The sequence below is a fragment of the Xiphophorus couchianus genome, chromosome 18, assembly GCF_001444195.1.
Source record: "Xiphophorus couchianus chromosome 18, X_couchianus-1.0, whole genome shotgun sequence".
In the NCBI taxonomy this organism is placed as follows: Eukaryota; Metazoa; Chordata; class Actinopteri; order Cyprinodontiformes; family Poeciliidae; genus Xiphophorus; species Xiphophorus couchianus.
Genome location: NC_040245.1, coordinates 15054515 through 15081611, shown reverse-complemented (window position 1 = coordinate 15081611; position 27097 = coordinate 15054515). Strand labels below are relative to the sequence as shown.

The 27097-nt window shown below is 42.0% G+C and overlaps 1 protein-coding gene across 3 annotated transcripts; it reads right to left on the bottom strand.

Moving 5' to 3' along the window:
• Positions 1–333: 333 nt before the first annotated feature.
• tiparp (TCDD-inducible poly(ADP-ribose) polymerase) lies at positions 334–26185 on the bottom strand. 3 transcript variants are annotated; one of them, XM_028045155.1, is made up of 7 exons: positions 25408–26185; positions 23404–24408; positions 13209–13398; positions 11521–11708; positions 6895–7194; positions 4150–4407; positions 334–2207 (listed from the first exon to the last, which is right to left on the bottom strand). In XM_028045155.1, exons 2-7 carry the CDS (start codon positions 24381–24383, stop codon positions 2018–2020), a joined length of 2106 nt encoding a protein of 701 aa, XP_027900956.1. In that variant the 5' UTR covers positions 24384–24408; positions 25408–26185; the 3' UTR covers positions 334–2017. The 3 variants fall into 3 exon arrangements, with proteins under 3 accessions (XP_027900956.1, XP_027900955.1, XP_027900957.1); XM_028045154.1 differs by having other exon boundaries at positions 25384–26184; XM_028045156.1 differs by lacking the exon at positions 25408–26185 and adding an exon at positions 24737–25327.
• Positions 26186–27097: the final 912 nt, after the last annotated feature.

The window sequence follows — 27097 nt, the reverse complement described above, 5'->3', positions numbered from 1 at the left end:
TGGTAAAAAAGTACCTGCCCTTCAAAATGGTTTATAAAAACACTATTTATTTTAAATAAATACTCTTTTTCTCAATCGGCATGAGCTGAACAAAGCACAAAGCAGTAGTGTGGTCGTTTGCTCTTTTAATTTCTTTATTTAATCAATGTTACATTAAAACTAACATAAATAAACATTTTTTATGAACAAAAGGCACACAGTTCAAATATAAACAAAAAGGAACACCTGTACAGTTTGTCTTAAAAATAAGAAAAGAAGACAACAAAGAAAATGGTCTACTGTCTCTGAGCGAGAGAGCGGTCTAAGAGAGATGAGCTTCAGCTGACTTGTTGACAAAAAAAGCTACAGCGCAGCCCAACTGCAGCAGCACGTTGTGCAGGAGTCAAACCGTACACTCTTCAGTCACCCTGCAGACAGGAACCAGAATGGACCTTACCAAGCTCCGCCCACAACCGACCTAGAAAATCCCGTGTGGCCGCAAGTCTCACAAACAAAGCCTCGCGGCGCGTTGTTTCTATGTAAACATGGCGTCTTCCACGTCGACTGATTCTCTGCAGTGTATTTCTGACTGGATTAGTGCATCATTTCTACCGGATTTTCACAATATATCAGCTACTACAATGGACAGAGGAACTAACAAGTTCATGTCATCTTTTTTGGAGGAGATCAAGGTGTTTGAGCCACGCGACGCCTCCAACATTGTGCGCGTCACAGCAAAATGCTTTCGCTCGATGAGGAAAACGGCAGATCCACACACCCTCTACATCAATATAGCTGTGGACAAGATCGCTGACGCCTATTGTTCTTGCAAGGCTGGGTAAGTCGGGCATTTATCGTTTTGTAGGTTACTTTTGAAATCAGTGGGTGATTCCTATAGTTTGTTGGCAAATGTTGGAGTGTACCTAGGCCTGATACACTGTACTTGGTGCTAGAGTGGCTAACACGAGTAACGGTTTAGTCCAAAGCCTTTTCTGCTAAAATAAAATCTTTAGTGTATGTCAGATACAGACACATTGCATATTGATCTGTTTAGCTAACGTAAGACTGTGTAGCAGACAGGCTTCAAGGTGTAGAAGTTGTACCAGTGCTGCCATTATGCTGTACTTAGCGAACAGGAAGCATGTGTTTGTGAGACAGCCACGCACGTGGTAGCCAGGCTACCACATAGAATGAGCATCAGCCAATGAAACGCTGCCCTTCTGGTAAGGTCCATGTAGCCGGGAGTGAAGAAAAGTCGAGCGACTGGGAGCAGTTTCACGGGAATCCTCTTCCAGGAGGTTTACAGTGAGACTCGTCTCCATTGTCTGGATGAATAGGCCACGAGATCAACGTCCACTAGATCAAGAGGTTCAAACACGCAGCACAGAGTTTAAATAAAACATGTACGGGCAGGAGGCTGGGTGAAAGGAACTATGATTTCTCTACTGAGGAATCTGATTGGCTGAGTTCTGATTCCTTAACGCTGTAATTTCACTAGCTGGTCATTCACAGTACAGGCAGGATATTAACCGTCTCTGACAGTGTTTGTCCTCTAAACATATTCATGTACACATTAATCCTAAATAATAAAAGGGACAAAGTTTAGGTTGTTTTTTTTGTGTGTTTGCTCCAAAGCAAGAAAACAAATCAAATCTGCTTTGGCTCAGTGATGAACATCCATGGGATCCTGATTCATTAGGTGCGGTAAGTCCACTCAAGTCTTAACACCAAGAGAAGCTGTCCTTTGAGTATCCAGTTTAGTCCAGTTTAATCTGGTCTAATGCAGTCCAGTTGACAGACGTTGCGAATCGCCGAACATCTGCAAGCATCTCCTGGTCTGCTTTCACCTGTTTAAAGTACCAGATGGGCAGCGCTGGACCGCAACACTCCAACAGAGTTGGTTGGATCATTTGGTTTTAGTTGGTCCTTTTTAAAACTTCATAAAAACCCCAGTCCATCTGTTACCTTAACGGGGCGCGTGCAGACCACGACTCACAAGCATTTGCAAGCACAGACGCCAAAAGCTCTGATGCAGGACTTATATGGCGACTGTATTGGGTACCTCCTCGTAGTGAATAATAAAGTAAGGGTAGCTCTGGTCGTCGTTAAAAATGACATAAATCTGGGGGTCCACCCAGTTGTCCACACAGGAGTCATAAAGGTCACTGGAGGGGTCCCGAGGGTTGATGGGTGGAGGTCTGCGCATGGAGGAGTTTCCTACGGTGAACCTGAAGAAGCAAAAACACAAAGAAGACGGAGAAAATATGAGTAGTGCTACAAGAACCCTGCAGGAATAAAAGGAAGAAATAGGTGCCACTGAAGGCAAGGAAGTATAAACTTCTAAATAGTAAGAGTGTTTAAATCTAAATTTACACCGTTTGCTTTTTAAAGCAAAAATATATTCTAAAGCCAGAAAACCTCAGATTCTTGAAACCAGACATAAACACAGCTCTACTGGCGGCTTAAAAGCAAATGCAACACTCGGGCATTACGGTAAACAAAAACACGGATTAGTTCCTTGACAAAAAGACCCGTGTTGAATGGATCTGTGTCTACATGGTGAGTGTGTTTTTTTTCACCCAAAGATCATTTACCCAGGAAACGGGGCGAGGTTCACAAAAGTAAATAGCCCAGAGGAAGGACTTCTTATAAGAACTGTCTTTGTTTGAAAGATTATGAAATTAGAAACTTGGCTTCAAAGAAAGGAACAACTCAAATCTAAGACCAAATTTTTACAGAGTCAGAAGTCAGACCATTGAGGCAATCATGGGTGTTGTTCTAAGTCTCAGGAAAATTGATTTTGTAGAATTGTACATTTGATTTTCAGTGGTTGAGTGGTTGACTGGATATTTTCAGACTCACATTTTACAGCTACGTTACTGTATTTCAGATTATCCCTGAGAAAGTCAACAAAGGGAGATTTCATCCAGAGAAGTGAGTTTTTCAGCTGCTTCTATTCACTTCTACTTTGTTTTAAAGAAAAGGTGCAAGCCTCTCTAGGAGAGATTGTATCTTCAGTCTGAATGCTGCAGTTTCAGCTCTTTGACTAACAAATCTTTGCCATTCATAATAAATTACAGGCAGAGTAAATTACATCTCTTGCAAGCTAACGCCTGTCAACATCTATCCTGACTTCGTCCTCCTCACTGGACAATTTGAGAAATGAGTACATCTTATGAGCTCATATTTCAGTTCCATCACTAGACTCTTTTTCAGCAGCCATTTAACCATGCATCATATCCAGAGTTCAAATTTCCATATGTATATTCATTGATTTCCATCTGTCTTGTTCCCACTTTTTTCATGCTTTCCCCCCCCCCCCATTTCTTGACTTTGCACAGGGAAATGAATGAAGATGAGCTTCAAGCTCAAACATGACTGAAAAGCAAAAGTTGTAAAAATTTGGATGTATGCTCCATGTAAATGAATGAAATGAAGCGCTGCATCGTAACTTCAGTTCTCATAAAAAAAAAGCCAATTAAAGTAAAAAGACTCTTAGTTACAGACAAAGGCTGAGAGTAGATGTATGAAAGCAAAACCTTCGTCTGTTATGTGGAACAGATTGAACCCAGACTTGGAGAAAGAGCGCATTTTCCTGTGTGTGCTTGATTGAAGGAAGGGAGGGGGTGGATTCCAAACCGCTGCACAATTCCCTGGACGTGCCATGGACTGTCTGCCTCGGCATAACAAAGGTGGTGATGTATGATGGGCCCAGCCAAATCAGCTGTTTTACATGTGCGCCTGCGGATTTGACTTTTGTTTGAAGGAATGGGAGTAGCACGGCTCGGCTGAAAGATGGTTTATGGAAAAGAACCTCAAGATTTTCCTGATCCAAATTAATGTTGATGCGTTCTGTAAATTTTATCGGCAGGAGTTAAGTGGAGAGGGGAGAGGTAGGATCAAAATCAAAAAGAAAAGAAAATCTGTTCAGAAAGAAGTATGTCCTGAAGGGACCTGACCTGTCAAACCAAAATGTTCACTGAGGATACTAAAACCACGCAAATGCCATGGCCTTGATTTAGCATTTAATAAACTATGATGTATCCAGTTCCCTTCAAAGCAAAGTCTGGTAGAAAAGTATAAACAGTGAAATGCCACCAGTGGAATAAAATGACGCTTTTTGAAAACAGAAGCCATCTCGTTCAGTGGAGTAGACGTGCGCACACACACCTGCCAGTGAGGACCTTGGCCAAGAACATGCAGTGGACTCCCTTGGGCGAGCGCTTGGAGAAGTTGTGGGAGTAGAAGGCCCTGCGAGCGAAGTAGGAGCCCTGGCCGAACATGGTGGCGTGCTTGCCGCAGACGCGCGGGTCAAAGTTGTGCTTGCAGATGCCGTCCACAACGTCGGCCGAGGTGCCGTGGAAGAGGTGGCGCTCGCTCAGCAGCCGGTCCATCTCAGACATGCGGCGTGACATGTACTCCTTCTTCCTGTCAGAGCACACAGAGGCGGACACTTAAGATGGGGCTTGATCACTAAATGTCACTGAAAACGGTTTATTTGGTTCTAACGTGAATGAAACAGACCATTTGCACAAATACTACATGAGTGCATCTCACATGAAAATACTCTCAGAGTTTATTTTAATCATTAATTTAAAAAGTGAAAATTTTTCATGTGAAATAATTACACACACATCACATTTCATACATTTTTTGCTTTTGATTACATTTGTTAAAAAATATATATTTTTATTTTAAGATCAATAAAGAATATACTTTAAATAAAAAAAGTCATATGATCTACTCATTTATGCTTCATTGTCTGATGTCTAGCAATCATTGGTAGCCTCAATAAGGAGGGTAAGTCACAAAATTTATCAAATCATAGTAATGGAAAGTTAAGTGGAAGAAAAATTTGTTAAAAAACAGCACCCATAACAGAGCTCACAGCAGCATTGAGAGGATAGTGAACATAGTCCCATTCAGATGCTTATGGTAGATTTCCATCAAATTAAAAGCAGCTGGAGGCGCAGATCCATCCAGAGTCTGGCCTACAACTGATGAGTTATCAGCTGAAAACACTTCCTGAACCTGAGACAACAAAAGCATCTTAGCTTAATGTCCAAAGTCCTCTTATGAAATAAAAGAAAATGTTGCATTTCATTCAGAAATCAAAGTCTCAGAGTCAGAAGGAGGTGAAGAGGCACAGAATCCAATTTGCTTTAACAATCAGCAAGAATTTAGGGAGCGAGGTCGTCTGCCGGTGCTCTGTGTTTTATCAAGTCCAAATCAGCGCAGCGGTTACCAGGAAACTTTAGAGCACTTCATGCTTCCTTCTACTGATGAGCTATATGGAAATGTTGATTCCATTTTCCAGCAGGAACACACTGCCTAAAGTACCAATAGATACCAATGCTTCAATCACTTGATAGGAGAGCAAACTAATATGCCCTAAACCCCACAGAGAAGAATCTGTGGACTACTGTCAAGAAGAAGGTGGAACAATTCAGATGAGTTGATGTCCACTAATAAAGCAACCTGGACTTAACATTTGTAAAAGGAACCCTGACCAAGAAGAAACATTAATAGATATAAAAATGCTCTCTTGTGCTTGTATAATTTTGAGAGAAACTGAATTTTGTGTTTTCATTAGTTGAAAGTCATCATAAAAAATGAACAGAAATAGTATATCACTCTTAATGGGATGAATATAGATGATTAAATAAGTTTGGCTGAAGCGCTTATATGCAGCATGGTCTAGCCATTTTACTTTTATTGATCCCTACCCTGAATCTGCAAAAAATAAAACTTTGGAGCTCATCTTTCTTGAACAACCAGCACTGTGTGTACACATCACCTCTTTAATGTAAGCAGATCAATAAGGAACGCAGAGGAGAAAGCGAGGTGAGTCACCGAGGCTGTGACCCACACTTGAACTCATACAATGCCACAGCTTGCGACATGACACTGCACGCAGCGCGCTGCTCGCTCGCACGCTCCCGATTTCCTACTACCCCAATTTAGTTTGCAGCGCTCCGCTATCGCATGCAGATGAACTCGCGCAAACAAGAAGTTATGGTTTCGCTGCAGCAGGCAGACTGTGGGAAAAGGAAATCGAGAGAGAACCAGTGAGGGGGCATCACTTTCAGAGGTGGCGAGGCAGACACACACAAACACACACCGGCAGTCATTGTGAAACCGTGTGGTACTGGTCGGTGTGGGAGGGTTTAACTGTCGCAGCTGATAGGAGAAGGCCTGCTTCGACCACAGCGGTTAGCCCGCTGCCTTCACAACAGGAACATCATCATCACCAAACATCTCCCCATCTGCTGTGTTCACACACCACTGTCAACGCGTTCTCACGAAGTCCCACACAGCTGGCATCATTTGGCCTATTTTGTCTTGATTCTTCTCTCATTTGGCTTTAGATCTGATTATGACCTGATTTTAAATGTGCATGGAAGGTTTAGGACAAGTGAAGCTGCCATTTGTGATTTCCAAAAAACAAAGAGTGAGCTTCCAGAGGCACATTTTGAGAATGTTTAGTATTTAGGTGATAGTTGCAGGTTCTACAGAAAACTTTCAAAAACTGGAAAACGTTTGCAGCACTTCAACTCTATGGCAGATCTGTTTCTAACTCTAAACCCTCTTTCACCTGACACTGAAAATAAATTCCCCTGTGTAATTTAAGATCAGTATAATCTGAGATGTCGTGTGAAGGGGTTTGTTAGAGAACATTGGCTACATCTTTAAATGTGGTAGAATTTCTCAACTGTGACAGGTTTCTAAAGTTTTATACCTCTTAGTTTCACACAGGAACTGATGATGAGTTCAGGTAAACAACAGAAAAACCAGTTGCGTGTCAAAACCTTTTGCCACAGCTTTAAGAGATGTCATGCAGGCAGACATGCCAGCATCCAACTTTCTCACCTCAACACACAAAATGATCTTCTGCTTAATTCAACAACTCCTCACCTCTTATACTTCTCCCAGAGGAAGGGGTTCTGGACGCGCTGGATCTTGATGATCCTGAACTTGGTTTCTGATACTGTCTTGTGAAACAGGCTGTACACCGTCCTGTAGCTGCGGTCTTCGCGCGACACGGGCACCCGCAAGAAGTCCTGGCTCATCGGCATGGGCAGCCATGTCTCTGGAAAAAGGCTAGGAGGGTTGGTTGATGTCGGCGAGAGGGGATGTGACGAGGAGACGTCCATGGGGGTCGATGCAGGCGCGGACGTGGAGGGGAGAGCGGGTAAAGAGAGACCACCCAAAGTCCTGAAGAGGAAAAAGAACATTAGGTCTTTTAGAGGAAATAAACTTTATTTAAAAACCACAAAGTGTCTCTGTTAGCCCTGATAGTTGTAGAGTACACTGTGAGCTGCTATATATAATGCAGAATAAATAACTGAGAAATGAGTTTCTTGTTTATTAAAAATGAAGAAGAGGACATAAGGAAAAAACACTTAAACTGAATGTACCAACCAAGCAATACCCAGAGCACCTCCACTGAATTAGACCAGTCTAATCCCCATCTTGCACTTCCTCCAGCACAATCCAGAGGTTGTGGGTTTCTTTTCTAAATACCTTTTTTGTTATCACCTTCAACCCAAAATACAGTAAGAAACTAGAAACTTACTGCACATAGCACTCAGGTCTCTATCATATCTTCTATGTTTATTGCAAATCTCCATTTTGTTAAGAGTTTTCACAACATCTTGTTGCTGCTTTCAGTAACATAACGAAACATTTCTAAATCACTGAATTACTACTATCATGTGATCTATCACATAAAATCCCAATAAAGTAAAGTCAGAGGTAATATAGTTTGTGGTTGTAATCTGCAGCAGCATTTTACTGTAACCTAGTTACCTAGAACTGTATGTAACCCAGTTCTTATTACAGAGAAATGAGCCTGTGAATAGAAAAAACTGCTTTTTAAAACGTATTAAAATTTCTTTTTCTCGGTTATCCGTGAACATCACTCGCAAATCTCTGTAAATTTGCCAGCAGAGAATTCACACGCAAACCAACAGAGGCCGGATCAGGAATGATTACTCTGCTCCGTTTTGCTGCACCTTATTAAAAGCCCTTCTGCTGCATTCTGGAGCTGCTTCATTAAACACAGAATTAGGTGCCTGATATATAATCCGGTGACCACAGCTCCCAGTCTGAGCTAAGATGAAAGTCAAAGCAGAACTGGGTCTTTCACCGATCAATGCTCACATTTTAGCCCCACAGGAGGAACTGCTCCAGACTGCCTGCACCAGAAGAAGAAGCAGTTTGTAGTCATTAGTAAAAGCCTAAAGCCAAGGTGACGCTCACTGCTACGTCTGCACGCAAACGTCCGTCTGCAACTTTATGCCTACACTTTTCCACAGCGATGCGCCCATTTGTTTCCAATCATAAGCGTTTCCAAAACCCTCCATCTGCTGCACGCTCGAAATCACATCCCTCCGACTGCCAGCCGTGACAGATCCAAACTGCAGGGCGGCGCCGCTGCACGTCAACCCTCAAACGACACAACAGGATGGTGCAAAAATGAAACCCAGAAACCAAACAAGAGAGGATGAGAACAAGGAGGACTGGGTGGGGTGGTGGGGGGCTAAAAAAAAGATAGAAAAGAAAGAAAATGCCAATTGTGGAGCTGTCATCGCAGTGGCAGAAAAAGTAAAAGTCCTCCACCACGTCTGGCATTTGAGTCAGTAACAGTAGTTTTCCTGTCAAGTTATCACCCTCTAAGTGTAAATGCTGTTAGCTCTATCATCCATACGAAAGTGTGTGTGTGTTATGAAGAGGCTGTGAGGTAGTGTGACAGTTATTCTCGTCTCTTTTCTTCCACTCTCTCTTATCTTGTCGGTCTGGAATAAGAGACACCCACCACCTCCCTCATTCCCTGCGCTGCAATCGAAGTCTCTATTCCCTCGGCGCTTTGAGGAGATCACAGACAGGCTGCTGCAGAAAACAAGTGTGAAATGAAAAGGGACAGATGCCGAAAGAATGATGGAGGCAGGCAAGAATGAGAGATGGGAAGGAGGAGGAGGCGTGATTAGGAAGGAACAGGACAGGAAGGAGGAAGAGCTTTCTAGGCTTAGGTCACTTAAAAGGACGATTAACTGGCTAAGATTTATCCAACTTGATAAGTGATAATTCCCTTACTGGGAATTTTAGGGGATTTATTTCACCATTAAAACTTTAAGAGCAGCCCTTAGTAATCTTGTAGTGTCTCTATTTTCTTCTTTCATGTCACTGTATGAATTTCCATTGCGGTTTAGGATAGGTATGCTAAAGGAAATGCTCTAAAAGTTTCTCATGGACAGCTGCATTGACGTTAGCCTTGTCAGAACACAACAAATCAGCACCGTCAGATGACATGGCTTCACACATCCCTGACTGTGGATTCTGGGCTTCTCCCCTTCTCCTGCAGACCCGACGCCTTCTGTTCTATAAGCACCATGAACCACCAGGACATGGTCTGGTCTTTCCATTCCTGAACCCACGTAAAATGCATGTCTCTGACTCGGCTGTGTACATTTTTTTTACCAACTTTTTTTCTTCCACTCAACTTTCCATTGATTGGCTTACGTCACTGAAACCACCGGCTTTATTGCAAAATACATTTTTACTTTGACATATTTCAATCAGTAAACCTCTACTTAATATCTCTGTATCATAAATTCAGGTTTCTTCTTATGAGATATTCTAATAATCTGATAAATGGAACTTTAGGTTTTCATAATCATTCAAATGAACAAAAGTCTTCCAATGAAAGTTTCTCTTGTTTTTAGCTCATATTTTTATTTAACTAGCTTATTTAATATAGTCAAATTTCTTAATTATTTGTGCTGGTGTGTTTGTAAATCTTTTTTTTGTTTGATCAAAAACAGGTCTCTGTTGTAAATGTCATCTTGGATCTCAGCAAGATAACGTGTATAAATAAAGGTTAAGTAAAATAATAAAAATAAATGAACTGAGATGCATGTGACTGAATGCAGCTACTGCAATTTATTGATGGACAAATGCAACCAACAATTGAGCCATGGATCTGGGTTGCAGCTCCCTGCAGTGACGTTTCTCTCCCTCATCAGCGTGACTCTCCGAAGCTCCGAGTCTGGAACCCATTTAGATCTTCTCCGGCTGCACTCCCTTTCACCCTCGCTGCCTGTGTGTCTCTTTTCTTCTCTCTGTCTGGCTCTTGCCTTCATAATCTGTTTTTTTTTTTCTTTCTTTTCTCCGGCTCTCTCTTGACGGCTGTGGCCTGGTGGGCACAGCTTGTTCTAGGAAACCTGCTCCGCACCAGAAGAATCTGCAAATGGGCTGAAATGGCTCCACTTGTTTCTAATCAGGTATCACTTGTTTAAAAAGTAAGACGGAGGAGAGGGCTGCAGGCACATCTCTTCACCGCTATAAAGACGGGAAGCGGAGCTTGAGAAAATGAGTGTGAGAACAAATTTAATCCCGTCAAGAGGGGAGGGGGGCTCACAACACTGGGAGCATTAATTTCTTTGTCTCCACGATCCTCCCTCTTCTTCTCATCTGTTTTCATTTGCTTCATTATTTCATTTCACATCTTGTCTGCTCCAGGCGTACTTTCCCCTGCAAAGGACAGCTCCTGTGTCCTGGTGACAACGTCTGACTTGCCAAAAATCTGAGCCGGGGGTAAGTGTTGGTTCAGCTCTGGCTGTCGATGCGTTCTGAAACGGATCAAACCTGGACGTGGCGTTCAGAGCCTTTTGAGCATTCAGCCCTGACTGTGACATTGGCATTGTGTACCGGCCTGTGTGTGCCTGCACGTCCCTAAACACAGACCTAGGATGCCCGGGGAACACAGAGAGCCATGAGGAGACAGATTGTTACATGGTAGAAAGCCAACAGTGAGAATTACACAGCAGTACTGCCAGGCACCGCTTTCCCCCCCCTTTCTGAAACCTCAAGAGTTTGATGCTCTGTGACAACACGGAGTAGTAAAAGATAAATTATTATTATGCTGATGTGCCAGAGAGTACAATGGAAAGCAGAAGTGAGAACAAAACAGCAGGCAGGAAACCATCAATAAAGTGATTAAGCTTCACCTCTCTGCTGAGGACTAACCACTTTCCCTAATTATTTATGAGGTTTCATAACTTCAAATCTGTGTAAAAGCTGCTTTTTTCTGCTCTTCTCTGTGTCATGCAACAGACGAACATGAGAGACGTGAGGCTGAGATCAATAGAGCACTGTTTCCTGTATTGATCTTGTATGAAACCAAGGCTTATAGCACAAATATCGCATTTATCAAAGTCATCAACAATGTTACAGATGAGCTTCAAAATAACACAGCTTCACTGTTCCCACCTCAAATAAAAAGAAGCTAAATTTCTACGTTTACTGAGACTCAAATATGCAGCATGATAGTGGTAGGAGTGAAGGGTAACATTTTTTTTTTTTAAATTTTGACATTTATTAAAAATGATACATATTTGATGTGTCAACACCAGTTTGGTGGAAACACCCTCAGACAGGGAAATGTGAACGCTGCCAGACAGACTGCGACATTTCTGATTTAGGCTCGACTTCCAAACCTAAACAGGACAAACTGGATCAGGAGTGAATAGTGATATTTACTGGAGGTGCGGTGTGAGGATCACAGACGACATGAACATGGGTCGCTTCTTGATCTGCCGTCTGAAGCCGAAGACAGCATTCTGCTGGAAGCCCTCCTTGATGTTGAGGATATACTGGTTCTGTAGCGTGATGAATCGGACCTCCTTAAGACCCCTCGAACTTGCCTCTTCGATGAGCTTCACCACCGGCTGCAGGGGAGGAGAAAAACAGGAAGAGGACATGAAGAAGTGAGACTGATCTGTTTCACTGTCCAGCTAGTCAAGCAAAGCCAGCAGAGGTTAAGGTGGATTACTTTTAAATAAAACCAAACTCAAATATGGATAATGAGCAATTCTCATCTCCTTTCCCTGCTTCGCCTGGAATTTCTCCCACTGAACTCAATTTCTCCAGTAGTATTTCAACCGGGTCAATCAGCGAACAGAATGCTTGTAGTTCAACAATGGCAGCGGAACAAGTGATCGAAGCCGTTCAGTTCATGTTGGCCACATTTCGAAATATTGAGAAATTACAGGTTAAGCAAGAGGAATGTCTTAAAGGGGCAGTGTTATGTAAAATATACTTGTTTGAGCTTTACATGTCATGTCATAATGTTATTCCCTTAAGTGTTGCCTTGATTCTTTCATGCATGTTTCAGGAATCCCTGAATCTCCCATGGCAACCATTTGGAGGTGCCTTAACACCTGCTCTCACAGAGAACCTCTCTCCTGCGACTCCCCCACTCAGCTCCTTCAGACTAGCGGCAGCAGCAATTAGCAAAAACTTTGGTTGAACTGTGTGTCTGCTGAGTTTATCATATGAACTACCTCTTCTCTAAGAGCATTTGCGAACGCCATAATGAGGATCATTGTAGTGTCAGAAAGAGCAGGAGCTTCTTGAAGAGACAGAGGCTAAATTCAAGGCATCAAATTCCAACATCAAATTTCTTTAAGTTAAAATGGTCCTCAATTCAAACATTCATTTCAAACCACAACTGATGGAAATTACGATTAATGAATGGGAGATTCCTCTTTGTATTTTTATTTTTTATTTTTAATATTGTTTTTTCTTGTCTTTTCTTTAAGACCTTGGACAAACAAAGCCCTTTTTTAGAACATAACATGTGAATTTCTACATGTAACTTGTAAGATGTGTGAGATGTGACATGCACTGGAAAATCTGAATAAAAAAGTAAAAAAAAATAAAAAATTCTTTAAGTTATGTTTGATATATGAAGCATTTTTACAACAACTGAAGGTAACAGATATTTGATTGCAATATAAAATGCCAATATGTGCATGGAAAACACATAATACTGCATATTTAAGACATTCTATTGCTGGCAAAGATGCTGTGGTTCTACACAATTTACTGTAAGCATCACTGAGCTGGTGCATTAAATACGTCACAGCCAAATATTAGCAATTGGGTATAATCATTTAAAATTAACGCCCCCAGCAAGCAATCGTTTTTCAATATCTGAGGGTCCAAATCGTCTGTACAAAGCAAAGTGTAGAACAAAGAGCTGGTTCTTTGTCAGGCTACTGTTTCTCATACCTAGTCTACAGGAGTGATTGTTTGCGTATTTCTAACTTGATCGAATCACAGCAGCTAGAAGATTGATTAGTGCGAGCAAAGTTAATGTGACTGGCCTAGTGTTCACAGAGCGTGAAATAAAGCAAACACAAACGCAGAAAGCGGCTCTGGCTCACCTCAGAGTATTCCCTCCAACCAATGTTGTCTCTGCAGTAGTACTTCCACACTGTGTGACAGCTCGGGGTGGAGTTAGGGTTCGCTGCAGGAACGGGAAGAGGGCAGGGGGGAGTGGTCAGCCGTCGGACGCAGTCGAACTCCAGGTCACACACTCGCATCGTCGTAAACTCCAGCAGAAACACCCGGCCCCTGAAAAAACAAATATTCCAGTTAAAAAATAACCAGCAACCAGGGGTTCAGCAGTCTTTATAGGAAAGAAAAACAACAACCACAAAAACCCGGCCAGTCGTCCTCAAAGCTGCGGCTCGGTGACCTTGCTGTTAAATGGTCCTGATTTATATTTCTATCAGCTGCCATGTGACCAAACATGTGGCCGTTAATGCAAGCCATGTGCCCCAGAGCGAGGCGACCAAACCTTTGGTTGCTCAAACAGAGTGAGTCACACAGGGTGACAGCAGTGTGTGAGAAGGGAACAGGACAAGGAGGAAGACAGCTGAAACATTTTCCTGAAAACACACACTAATGACTCCATGATGAGTGAAATAAAATGTTAATGGCTGCTAGGAGATCCACTGTGATGTTTACATTTATATCTCTAAATTTAACATTTTGTCACTAAACACCAACAAGCCAAAAAGTTTTATTTTTGCTGTAATTTGACTAAGAGCACCGTTGTGTTCCTTGATGTTAATGATGTTCACTAATGGACCAGACCTATGAGGCCTTCGCAGAGCAGCTGTGATCACACTGAGATTAAGTTACGCACTGCATTTATTAATTATGTGCCTTCTCTAAGCAACAGGCACATCATTTTATTTAGAAGTATCCAATTAAAGGAGGGAGAACACACACGACACAGTTTTCAGCTTTTCACTCACATAATTTTACTTCAACTTCCCCATTAGGCATTACTTTGTGTTTCTCTGTCACATGCAATCCCAATAAAATGCACTGAAGTTTGTGGTTTTGACATAACAACCAACAACCACTGAACTCAGTGAAGACTCATCTACCTAAACAGAAGGAGGCAACAATCTTGTAATCATGCATCATCATATTCAATAAATTAGAATACATGTGTTCAAATGAGGCCCATTTATCAGATCAGTACCTTTTGAAAGTAACCTTTAAGCAAGTATTAAACATACATTCCATTAAACCCACATTTCTGTTTTTTTTTAATATTTTTTATTGTTCTGATGTAATTTTAAATGTCATGTTTTCAATACCTGTAAGTGGGAAGTTATAATTAACAGAAATAAATGTTTTAAAACACCTTTTTGCATGTTTCACTTAGTGATGAAGTTCCTGAAATAAATGGTCTTTTCAGTAATATTCTAATTTATTAAATGAGTTTGTACTCCTTTGACCCCGTCACTGCCTCAACATGAGAGGGTCAGAAATCCCACTAAATAAAATTTAAAAACATAATCAAAATAAACACAAAATAATTGTATTCAGAGTAAGCTAATGACCTCATTAACATACAACCCACTCATATAATGTATGTATTTAGTGCATGCACTGAGTGAAGTAAGCCGTTTTCTCCGTTCCTCGGTCAGGTTGCTGACGAATCTGTGTGAACAGCTCATTTCATGCCCAACCACAAATTCTCAATAAGACTGACAGCTGAGCTTTCATTTGGCGAATCCAGAACATTCAACTTGTCTCAGAACATTTTTGTTTTTTCTGGTTGTTGTTGAGGAGCACCCTGAGAGCATGATGCTGCCACCACCATAATTTGTGATGGAGATGATGTGCTTCTGAATTTGGTATTCAGCAAACATATTATGTAGTTTGATGACGTATCACTTCTTTTACCTCCCTCCAGATGTCTACTTTTTAAACACCTTTTCTTTAAATAGCCAAATGTTTTTTTTTTCTTCTCTTCATGTTGTAGCAGGAATACCGATGATGACTCGACTGTTTCCATACTTAACTTAATTAATACAAACCAGCTGCTCTCCACTAATCTCCGTTTCACTAACCGGGACACCAATGACCCAAACTAGGAAGACTTCTGCTGAAATAGGTCAGCCGCTTTAAAGGCGATTAATATTTATGCAGTCATTTCCTTCACCTAATAAGTTTTTAATTAACTGAATTATGTTTGTTAAAATATGCTTTTCAAAAGAGTTGGGGGTTTTTTCAAATTATTTATTTAAATGTCAAATTATACTGATCTTTATTTGTTTTATACTTTTTATGTTCATTATGTTATATATATGTTTTTATGTTTGTTATATTCAGAGTTAGAGTCAGAAACAGAGAGTAAATAAGGATCCAATACAGCAATCCGACTGCCCTCAGTTGAACTTTTGCAAGACAACAAGTGGAACGAATGCCAGGTGGTAGTCAGTCTGAGATGTTTTCCATGTGCATCACCTGAGGAGGAGCGTGCAAACCTGTTTGTTAATGCAGCGCCCGCAGCAGTGAAACCTCAGGTTATTATAGGTAGGCAGTAAACACAAATTAAGTTCTCCTTCTTGTAAGTGTAATTACTGGTCACTGAGGTTACAGGGACTCAGACAATGCTTTCTGTCACAACGAAACAGCCTGAATCATTTTCCAAAACCGTACAATCACACTGGTTCATAAATAGTAGCTGGACATACTGTTATCATAGGTTGAATTTCTGCTAAGTCATGAGGCGACTGCGTCTCCATAAGAGGAAGTGAAAGAGCAGGCTGCTTAATGAGCACATGCAGAAACAAAACAGTGACTGAAAACCAAGACACAGACTATCATATCTGCACTACCAGAAAATAAGAGAGATAATGAAGATGAATGATTTTCTGTTCTGTATATGAAAGCTGTTTTCCAGCATTCAACAAGCTAGAGGTTGTTTCAGTTTCATAGGAAAAACAAACACAGCAGTTCATTTGAATACTGAATGCAGAACCAAAAGAGAGAAGCAGAAGGAACAGGATTATGGTAACTGGTGTAGCAAGAAAAGTACTGGCAGATAAAAGTGAGGTGGGCAAGAAGCTGCAACTGTGGCACTAACAAGTTGGGGAGGGGGGGGACAGTACATCTTCTGCTTCGCCTCGGGTCAGCTCCTTCTCTCCCACTTGTTTTGTTTTCTTAATTATTTCCCGTTTCGTTTTGCTCCGTCTACACCTCAGAATGTTCCCCTGTTTAGCTGCTTCTCTTGGTCTCTTCAAACCATCGCTGCTGTGTTTTTTAGGAAGGGAGAATGTGCTTAGCAGGCACCTGCACAGACTTCTCTCTCAGTGCAGAACAGTTTCTACCAGCAACAGAGCGTCTGATGACAGGATGCATGAGCTTGTTTGTTCTTATGCAGAGATGAGATCCAAAACTTGACAGAACAGTGAAAGAGTTTGACTATCTGAAGTGTAGAGAGTGAGAGTATGCCAATAATGTTTCAAATCTGCTCATAATGTTCCTTTGGTTTAGAGTGGAGATGCACACATCAGTCAGCCTGTGATGCGAATCGCTCAGTTTCCCCTGTACATCTTTGATGTTTGTTTGAAATCTGGTAAACTTAGAGAAACGCTTTGTTGCAGACAAATGATCAAGTCTGTTGAATCCACAAAAGGAAATGAAAAAAGTCTTCTTCTGTTCTGGGCCTTTTGATAACAGCGGGTCAGAAATCTGTATCAGCCCTGAAGAGCCTAACTGGCTCATCTCTAGTTTAAATTGATTTAAGGGTGAACTACAAAGAAATGACAGAACTGACAATTGTATGGAGCACAGAGTTTGTGTTTTGCTGTGCACTGCTGGTCAGCTGACTGAAATGAGACTATTAGTCTCCTTTTGCTTGCAAGAAAAACATCCTAGGCAATTTAGAAATATTGAATTAATAAAAGAAACAATGTTTTAAACCTGCAGTTGGTAAGTTATCTGTGATGTGAGTGTAGCAGATAGTCTTACTAATCTGTAAGGAGAAGAAAACGTATAACATAAACAATAAGTACTTAAAAACACCGACAAAATTTTAATCCTTACTCTATATTTGGTTTACTTATCCAAATCATAGAAACAAAAAATAAATGTTACTAACTACATGTTAAGTTAATTGAGCAGTTGTACTTTTCTGTATTTCATATACTTTTTCAAGTTTTGTTCAAATAAAATGATTTAAAAAAGCTTAATTTCTTCTTTAACACAAGGTTTCATCATAATTGGAAAAATCTCACGCTAGCACCATACCCAACTCACATCGATGCAGCATCCACACAGGCGGTTAAATCTGTGTGAACGATCAAAGGTTCAAGTTTCATTATGAGAAAGAGAACTTTTTCACATTTACAGGCAGACTCTCCACCTTACTGATTAGCTCCGTTTCTCACACTCACAAACCCTCTTTTCACAGACACACAGTCAAACAAAGACAGCTCTCCAGAGAGGTCAGACAATGATTTTTTTTTTTTTTCAAAGCTTTCTGTTGAGTCCTGCTCCCTCCCTCGCTGCTAGACCGGTTCACACTAAAAATAAAATTCCACCGGTTAAATTAAGTGCACTCATATCCAGGGCTTTTGATGCTGAGGCCAATCCCAAAAGAAAAAAAAAAAATAACATGATGAAAATGTCAGACTGCTTTAAGTTTATGCAAACTTGCATTCATGTAGGTCAACAGAGAATGCTTTGAAATTCAAAGGGCAGCTTCTAACTCTGATTTAATGGATGACAAGATAGTGATGTGGGAAAGAGAAAAAATGTGCTAAGCAACGTCTTTCCTCGGATGAATGATGATTAAAACTTGCCGCACTGTCCAACTGGATCCTACATGTCGAACCACACACACACGCCCATACATATGGTTGAATTTTCTCACAGGTACACACACAAGTACCTGCATACCACCATTAGTTTAGCCCTTATGATTGTCACAAACTAGAAGAAAAAAAAGATCACTCTTTTACAACACACATTCTTTAGATAGATTCAAGTACACACATGCAAACTCCATCCAGTCACGCCTAGATAAGTCAGTCAGTCAACCAAATCTGCTGACGAAGTCTTCTCTAACACACACACACCCAAACACACACACACCACCGCATTGATGTCACAAGGTCGTGTTATTTCCTCCTGCTGGACCGATTCACTTTCATGCCAAGCGATTCAAACGCCATGAAGAACGGCGTCTGACGTCTCCTGGATTGTTCCCGTTCAAGTGCATGCCTCAGTCAGCCATCACATCACAGAGCCCATAGTTCAGGGTATCCTTTTTCTACGCATTGACGCTGTTGTTACACAATCCCACAGCTACCTGGAACAGGTTTTTCTAAGTATAATAAAGATTAGATAAAAGGAGAAACAACAAAGTGGCTTAATGACAAAGCTTTTACATATTTTGATATTTCAAAATCTCAAGAGGCTACATGTGAAGAAAAAACACAAAAAACAGAAGCAAAATGCTAAAGATGTACGCCACAATGACTAAAACTTCTGAATTTGTGAACCCAGACAGAGGGTAACGATAGAGGGACTGAGGCAATCTGACTAAGAGGAGGCAGGACGACCCAGACCTCGCCTCTCTGATTCACGCCATGATCTGTGTGACACATTGTGGACTCAAACACACACACAGGTTCTATTTACTCTATTTACCCGGGCTGATCATTTTCAACGATGTTTCTTTTCGTGTAAACCAGCTCGTATAAACATTCCCATTTATGATTTTTTTTTTCCCCACTAAAGGTAACGAGGAAACATGGAAACCCCCGGCGATGTAAACACAAAGACGCACTCGTGCGCACACCTTGGTATCAGGTCGCTCTGCCCTTGGTGCTCAGTGACTCTTTATGTCAGTTAATGACAAGCAAGGCTTTTATCACATGGCTGACAAAAGAATCTGTCTCCAACGCTCGCTCAAACACACCCATGAATGCGGCTATGTAAAACTCAGACGCATTCAGATTCTGTTGACTGCCGCCTGGTTTTATTTCAATTAAACCCGACTAGTTACGGGAGATGTGCTGGAGGGTTTATACACGGCTGAAAATAAAAACTGACACAAGTCACTTACATCAGCAAATATGAGATACAGTCAATGTACAACACGGGATTGACTGTGACATTCTTACTTCCTGCTGAGTTCATGCCTAACACGGATTACTCAGACTTCCACTCCTGCTCATCATATGGATGGGATTATGTGTTGTATGGCTCACACACACACGCACACTCCCACACACACACATGTGGGAAAGGATCAGGGCAGGACGCACGCTGTAGCGTACGTGCAACAATGCAGCACTTAACCAGATGCAGATCCACTTTTTTTTTTTCCTGCCCACTCCTCTTGCGTGGCTGCACAGTATAAGAAGGCAAAAACAGGCCTTGGTTGCCATACCGACAGAGAAGCTTCAAGAGTCATCTGCTCTCCCTGACATCACTAATGATGTTATCACTTGGAGATACTTTCATGCTGCGTTTGTAGTCTTGCGTGCATGAAAAGACAGGCTGGGCTGTGTGTTTGAAGAAAAGTAACCTGGGTGTTCACACACTCACGCGTACACACACACACCCAAACACGCAAAACTTTATCAGCGTTAACGTCCCAAAGTTTAATGACTCCACTCCCCAGTTTCAGCCTCAAATCTACAGTAAATTTAGAAACTCGTTGTCAGATTCCTCAAAAGAAGGGAAACACTGGCATCCAGCAGAGAGAGTCTAACCACCTTTCTGCACTCCTAACATTTACAATTAAAATCAACAAAAATACTCGTTTAAAAAACAACTAGTATTTTGAATGAAACAGCTGAACAAGTGAAACCCCACACCCTCTGAATATCATTATCAGATATGTTGCCACTCGACCTTTGTAAAACAACCCAACTTGTTTTAGACTCCATCCATCCATCCATTTTCTTACACCCTTGTCCCTAGTGGGGTTGGGAGGTGCTGGTGCCCATCTCCAGCTAACATTCCGGGTGAGTTCACCCTGGACAGGTCGCCAGTCTGTCGCAGGGAAACACAGAGACAGACAGAACATACAACCATACAACACACTCACACCAGACCAATTTACCTGACAGTCATGTTTTTGGACTGTGGGAGGAAGCCGGAGTACCCAGAGATAACCCACGCATGCAGAAAGACCCCGGGCCGGGAATCGAACCCAGGACCTTCTTGCTGCAAGGCAACAGTGCTACCAACTGCGCCACTGTGCAGCCCTGTTTTAGACTCAGGACTGAAAAAATATATATTGAAATATTGCAGCTAATTACGAGTCTGGCTTGTTGTCAGTATTAAAAGTATTCCTAGATTTTAATAAATGGTTTCAAAACCACAAACATTTACAGCTATATCATTTCTATTGTCAATAGGAGAAGTCAGAGAAAGCATCAGAGTACCGCAACACTTCCTGTCAGTCAGCTGGCTGAAAGAAGGCCGCTACAAATTTACCATGAAGAAAAATTTGACCTTTTGAAAATGTTACCAGTGGTCATCAGCAGTGCACCGTTTTCTGCTTTCAAAAAAAAAAAAAAGATAAGATCCATTTGTGTTTATAATTTGGGTCAATACCATAATACTGTAAATACCTCATAAGAACCAGGAATAAAAATCTAAATTTGTAATATGTCCCATGTCTATTGTGGCAAATCACAAAGAATCATAAGTGGTTTTGAGCAGCAAAATACTCAGATCTTTATAATTAAGGGGTGACAATTATGATAAAGTATTGCTATGAGGGAAAACAAGTACTGTGATTTAAAGAAATAGCAATTTACTCTTAAAAATTATTAGTAATTTTTGTAAAGCCAAAAAAATAATGTTGGGAGTCACCAATTTTGCTTTTTGATCTATTCTTTCTTACACTGAAAGTGCCAATAAGTATGTTTGAAAAGTATGATTGAATGCAATCATTGTGTGCCGTTTAGCATTACCTAACCCAACTCCTGTAATCAAGAAGCCTATTTGACATTAGCTATGTTTTATTTGTCAAGTAATGTTTGCAGGGCTTTGACTAGTCAGAGACAGATGTATTGCCGGAAAGATTGAAGAACCTTTAAATACTTTTTAATCACAATTTTTAGCTTTATGACACTACATGCACAACAAGATATTGTGACAACAAACATCCATATTATTCATCCCTGTTTGCAATAATAACAAGCATGCAACAAATGCGGGGGCATTTTTTCCCAGACATTTTTTATTTCCAGCTGGAGTTTTAGTTGAGCAAGCCAGATGGTCCTTTGTGATTGTGTGAGAGGTTGACGAACTAAAAAGGTCACAGAAAAAAAGAAAAAAAAATCTAGGCTGACTCCACCAGGTGCATATCCTGTCTGTGACGCAGTGTGTGCTTTGAATGCACCTTCAGCTGGAAACATGAACCAACAAGTTAAGCTAATAGACGAACCGGCAAATAAGTGAACACCTTTAAGCCAAAAACAACAACAAGCACAGAGAGCTGCCTCAATGGATTAGCTATGTCGAAAGATTGAGGAGACAATGATGAAATAATGCGCCTCTAACTATGCTAATATAATACTCAAAAAAAATATTAAACGTTAACATGAATAAAAAAATTTTAAAAAACTAAAATGGGCTCAATTTGGAGAAGCATCCCTGTAAATGGGAGCACGCAGATAATAAAGAAACTTGTGTTTAGAATAAGGTCAGCGTCTTGCTGAGCGGCCCCATTGTTTGCTTGTGAGCAGCACAGTTTCACAGGAAGCACATGCTCCTCTATGTCACCCCGCTGGGGTTTGCCAAGTGCTTGCATTAAAGTGTATCTCTCCACAGAGTGCGTGAGAGTAAAAGGTAGGTTTATCTCCCTCTACTAAAAGGCATGCGTGCGTGTGAGCAGTGCAAGCCACTCGGTTTACTCGTGCAGCCAGTTCGTGAGAGCGTCTGCACGCCAAAGTGTGTGTATGGGTGTGTGCGTGTGTATGAGTGCAAATGTACACCCTATTGTGCATGAGGGGACAAGCTGCCAAGCGAGACTGTGTCACTGACCACACAGTGTATCTGACGAGTGGGGGTGGACGGGTCAGGAAAGTTCATGAGGGCTGTAAATTCTGCTTTGGTTGGAGCGCTGGCCAATCACAAAGCTGCGTTTGGGGGGTTTGGGAGCAGGGAAGTGCAGGAAACAGATAGCAGATTATCAGGCTGCCAGGCCACGATAGCTGCTCAAATAAAGAGCAACAACAGGGTGCACGCTAACCAGAGGACACGCCGGGACAAAATGCGACCTATAACACATGTACATTCAAAGTAACGTTTACTTGGCCGTTAGCACAACAGCTGGGGGAGCTGATGCTTTCGGTCTGTCGGCCAATGGTGAAACCGAAGACAGAACTGAGGCTGAGGTTTACTGTTTCCAACAAGCCTGAAGAGGCGGACAATTTACAGGCAGCCTATGAGCTTTCTGCTCCGCTGTTGCCATGTCACAAATACCTATTTATCACGACCACCGGGGGATAAATTGCTGCACATGTCAACAGCAACTGGGTTTCTTTCAGACGTATAATGTTACACTGTTGTATACGATCTAGGTTAAATGGAAACAGTTTGGTTTGCTGCTTTGAAATACGGGCAAAAAATGTGATATTGTATCACTTTACACACACTACAGATAGCAAGGTTTTAAAAAGGTTTTGCACACTCCTCCTATATTTCTCTGGTTGTCTGTAACATAAGAGTTGTCCCACCCCCTTTTGTTGCTGCACAGTCATTCAAGATGGCTGAAAGAAGGTTCCCTCACTAAAAGAAATACAAATATAGATGTTTGGAAATGAGTTGTGAAATGTGCAGTCAGTCATGATATTTAAAACATAGGAGGCCCACCCAGCACTCTTTTTCAAATATCAATTTCTTTTTAAAAATGATTCTTAGCAAACTGCAGTTGGTGTATCTATTTGCTACCCCACCACCAGACAGCCAATGTAGTTACCAAGCTAATATCAACTTTGTTCTTGTTTTACTCTATACAGTACTTGAAAATTATTCCTTAATTTAATATATTTCTTCCATATGTCTATGCATTAACATAAAAATACCAATAAATACATGTTATGAACGACTTTATAGCTTTTGTATAATACTAGCACCAATAGGATAATTTGTTGCTTCTTATTTTTAAATGAAATTTATCTGGGTATACATTTTTGTTTTTACTTTTTGTGTTAATATCCAGAAACTGTTGGGGTTTTTTGTTACTCAAAGCTGTACCTTCAGATGCCAATACAGTGTCCAGGTTCCTGTGCAGATACTTACTGATACTTGAGCCGGACTTGTTCCTGGTCTGGGTTGCAGTACAGTCTCTCCAGCTGCTCCTGGGAATCGTCTGCTATGCTCTGCCATGTCTGAGTGTTGCTCCTGCAGATCTGCCAGTGGTAGGGCAGCACGGTGTGGTGGTGGGCGCAGTCGTTCCCAAAAACACACCGTCCCTGGAGGAAATCCACACAAATGTCTACAGAGTCCGACTGGTGCGTGTGATACTGGAGCTGAGTGAGCAGCTCAAACACTAGGTCCAGGGAGGCCTCTTCGCTTTTATTCTGGAACAGCACCCCTTTGTCTGGCTGCAGGAGCTGGGAGTGGGGGTCCTGGATCGCAGAGGAGTTTTTCACTGAAACACTTTTAGCGCCAGAGGTTAGGAGGTCTTTGCTTTTGATGACGCTCCCCTCCTGGTGAGGAACCTGGGGTGTGACTATGGGAGGTATTTCCCTCTCTGAGGGTGGGATTGTCTCTGCGCTCTCCGCAGCTCGGAGGCCAGCTTTCAGCTGGGGCCGCTCCGTTTCCTCTAGCTCCGCAGTAGTATCGGCTATCTCCACGTCGACGTCCCGGCTCATCAGCCCCTGGACTCCGGTCGCAGCCGCTGCATTCTCGGCGGCTGCCGGGTCTTTGAGACACACCTGCCCCACGCAGCTCTGCTTCACCACCGCCGCCGCGCACAGGGTGCCCGGAGTTCTGCCCGGCTGGCTGCGGGGAACAAACACCCCATCCCCGGACACCAGAGTATCCGTGCTCAATAAACTAGTCAGTATCGGGTCCAGGGCGCGTTGGAGGCATTTGTGGTCCAATTTCCTCTGTTTCTTCCTGAAATAGGGTTTCACTAGAGGTATTTTGTCCGAAAGCCCAACGATCGGCTGCTCCGTGAAATCTTCCGCTTCGTCCATATTTAAACTCACATCCAGCGAGATTGCAGTCGGCACACGTTCTGCGGATTTCTGGAGAATGTGCAAAGTTTTACCCATGTCCTCCTGCTAAACCCGGACGGTCCTGGAAGAGAAAGAGAGAATGAGGTAGTCATCAAAGGTAACAGCCGTAATCCTATAATCTCAGTTTCCAAGGTGAAGTCATCGCAGAGATTAATATGCTGCTTGAGCAAGCTACTATGCCAAACACTCCCTGGCTTTCCTTTCCTGGGAAGGAAAACCTCCGCCGTCTATATGCTGAATCGAAACCCCCGCTATCTACGGAAAGTGATCCCAGATTGACCCCGCACATTAAAAACAGGAACAACACCGCAGCAGCCGCATAACACATCAGTCCCTCTAAACAGCCTGTTACACCGATTGGCTGGAAAATCGAAGAGGAAAAATATTACCTAATCCCGCTGCAGGGAAGTTGAGCCTCAGATTAATCATGTCAAACGAGAACACGTCCCCTTTTTTCCCCCCGTTAAGTCGTTTTGCTCTCCGGCTAACGTCATGCCTGCAAATTACAGCTGCGTATCCGCACAGGAGCGATAAAATCAGGAGTGTAACAAAACCCCACTCTCTCTCCCCCGGGACTATATTTTGATCACGGGAGTCCGATACGCCTGCAGACTACGTGCCGCTTTACATCACCGCCCGAGCAAGTTCGCACGTAGGCTCCAGCTGACAGACACACACACAGGGCAGAGAGCAGCACAAAACACCGAGGACATTTCACTCCACAGGCCGAAAAGCAACTTTCGTTCTGGTGAAGAACTATCAGATTTTACAGGCGCAAGGATAGCAAAAAAATAAAAAATAAATAAAGGGGGGAAATAGTTATAAGAGAACCACTGCTGCTGCTATTTAAATACCCCATTAACTAGCTTCCCCACAGACAATGTTTCTTCATTCTCCGAGGCTAAAACGAATAATACGCTTCCTGCGCGACAAAGTCCACCCCTCTTCCCACGTTTGCGGCACTTTTTCATAGTCAAAATCCAGTGTGTACATCGGGCAAAGCTCCAGATCCAGTCCGGATAAAACAAGCTAGTACCAGAAGTAGTGTCCGAGCCCAGACCTGGGTCGCTGGTGTCCCCCTGCTGCTTCCCTCGTCGCTCTCATGCTCTGTCTTTTATCTCCTCTCTTTGTATCCAGGACAGGACAGAAAAGGCGCAGAGGAGCAAACCACCCGACGACAGAAGGAGAGCACAGCCGCAGCGAAAGACGCGCTGCCTGGCTGCCCCCGCTCCGCACCGCCAGGCTCCGCCCCCTAACCTGCCAGGGGCGGAGCTTCGCTTCAAACGCACGTACGCAGAGTCGTCTGGTGGCCGCAGATAGAGGCTGCAAACACTGTGTGTGTGGGGGGCTTTTAATTCCAGTGTCATAATGCAGCAAATTACAAACGATTAAAAATGCACATTTGTACGTCTCTTGACGAAAAGTACATCTGGGAATATACAGTATGTACTGTATATAAGGGCGGCTCTGTACTATTGTAGTATAGGGATGTCAGATCCAGTATCCTGCAACTTTCAGATGTGTCTCTGCTGTTGCACACATGAATCAGATAACGAGGCCGTTAGCAGGACCATGGAGAACTTGACTGGACACTGAGGAGGCGATTCAGTCTTTTGATTAAGGTGTGAATCCAGGGACACGTTTGAAAGTTTCAGAACAAGGCCGAATGTGAGGATCTCTGTTCTATACATTGGTTCCCAACCCTAGTCCTCCTCAGACCTTCTTTATTTTCTTCACTTAGGGTTTTTGGCAAAACTTTAGATGTGCATTACCACACCTTAAATGTGGCCTTAAAGGACGCTGGAAAAATGTATTCTTTCAAATAAACAAGCCAATCTGAGATAATTTATCAAAGCTGGAGAAGTATAAGATATTAAACTTATTTGAAATATTTCAATGGAATTTAATCTTATTTTCAATTAATAAAGAATGTTAATCAGCTGCACTCTTTCATTTCTATATGTCTTATAGTATAGTTTCATCTTCTCCATAATCACATATACCTGTATTATGTTTCCCTATTATGAATGAGGTACTATTCATGGTTCCGAAGCCCTTCTGTTCTGCTGTTTTACATGTCTCCTTCCTCCCACACGCCTGACTTAAATAAGTAGATGATTAACAGGCTTCAGCAGCATCAGATGGCCTGCAGAGGAGGTCATGAAGTCATTTCTATCAGGTGTGCTGGAACAGAGACATATCTAAAACATGTAGGGCCTGAGGGAAGAGTTGGGAACCACTGTTCTAGTGCATCCCAAATATTTGACTGTTCTATAGATATGACATATTTCTTAACGTCAGAAAGTAAAACAGTCATTTTGCATAGATTTATTACACATAGAATAAATTTTTATTTTTTGTAGTTTAAATGATTATAACCTGTGACAGACTTTAGAAAGGGCTTACAGTGGCAGCAGCCCAGGGCTCCTATTTTTTTTAGGAGGGTCTCAAAAAATTGTTCCTTTTAATTTCTTTTAATAAATTGCATGTTTTGCAAACATTGTATTCTATATACGTAGAACGCACAGGCCAATATTAGGTGAGTTGTAATAGTATTATTGGGATTCTTATGATGAAAAACAATATTCAGGTATTTGAAATTTATCAAGTTATTTATGGTTGATTTAAACATGGACTTGTTGAACAGGGGGAATATTAAACCTACCAAACATGTTTTTATACATGTAGTTTGCATTAGTAAAATATTTTTTCTTTAAAACATAGGGCACCAAAGCTGGCTCCGGCCCAAA

Bases quoted from the DNA above. Each gene is read 5' to 3' on its own strand.
- tiparp (XM_028045155.1), bottom strand. From the start codon at position 24,383: ATGGGTAAAACTTTGCACATTCTCCAGAAATCCGCAGAACGTGTGCCG. The intron at 13,399-23,403 runs GTAAGTATCTGC...TTGTTTTTTCAG, and splicing joins CAAGTCCGGCTCAAGTATCA to GGGCCGGGTGTTTCTGCTGG. The intron at 2,208-4,149 runs GTGTGTGTGCGC...TTGCTTCTTCAG, and splicing joins GCCAAGGTCCTCACTGGCAG to GTTCACCGTAGGAAACTCCT.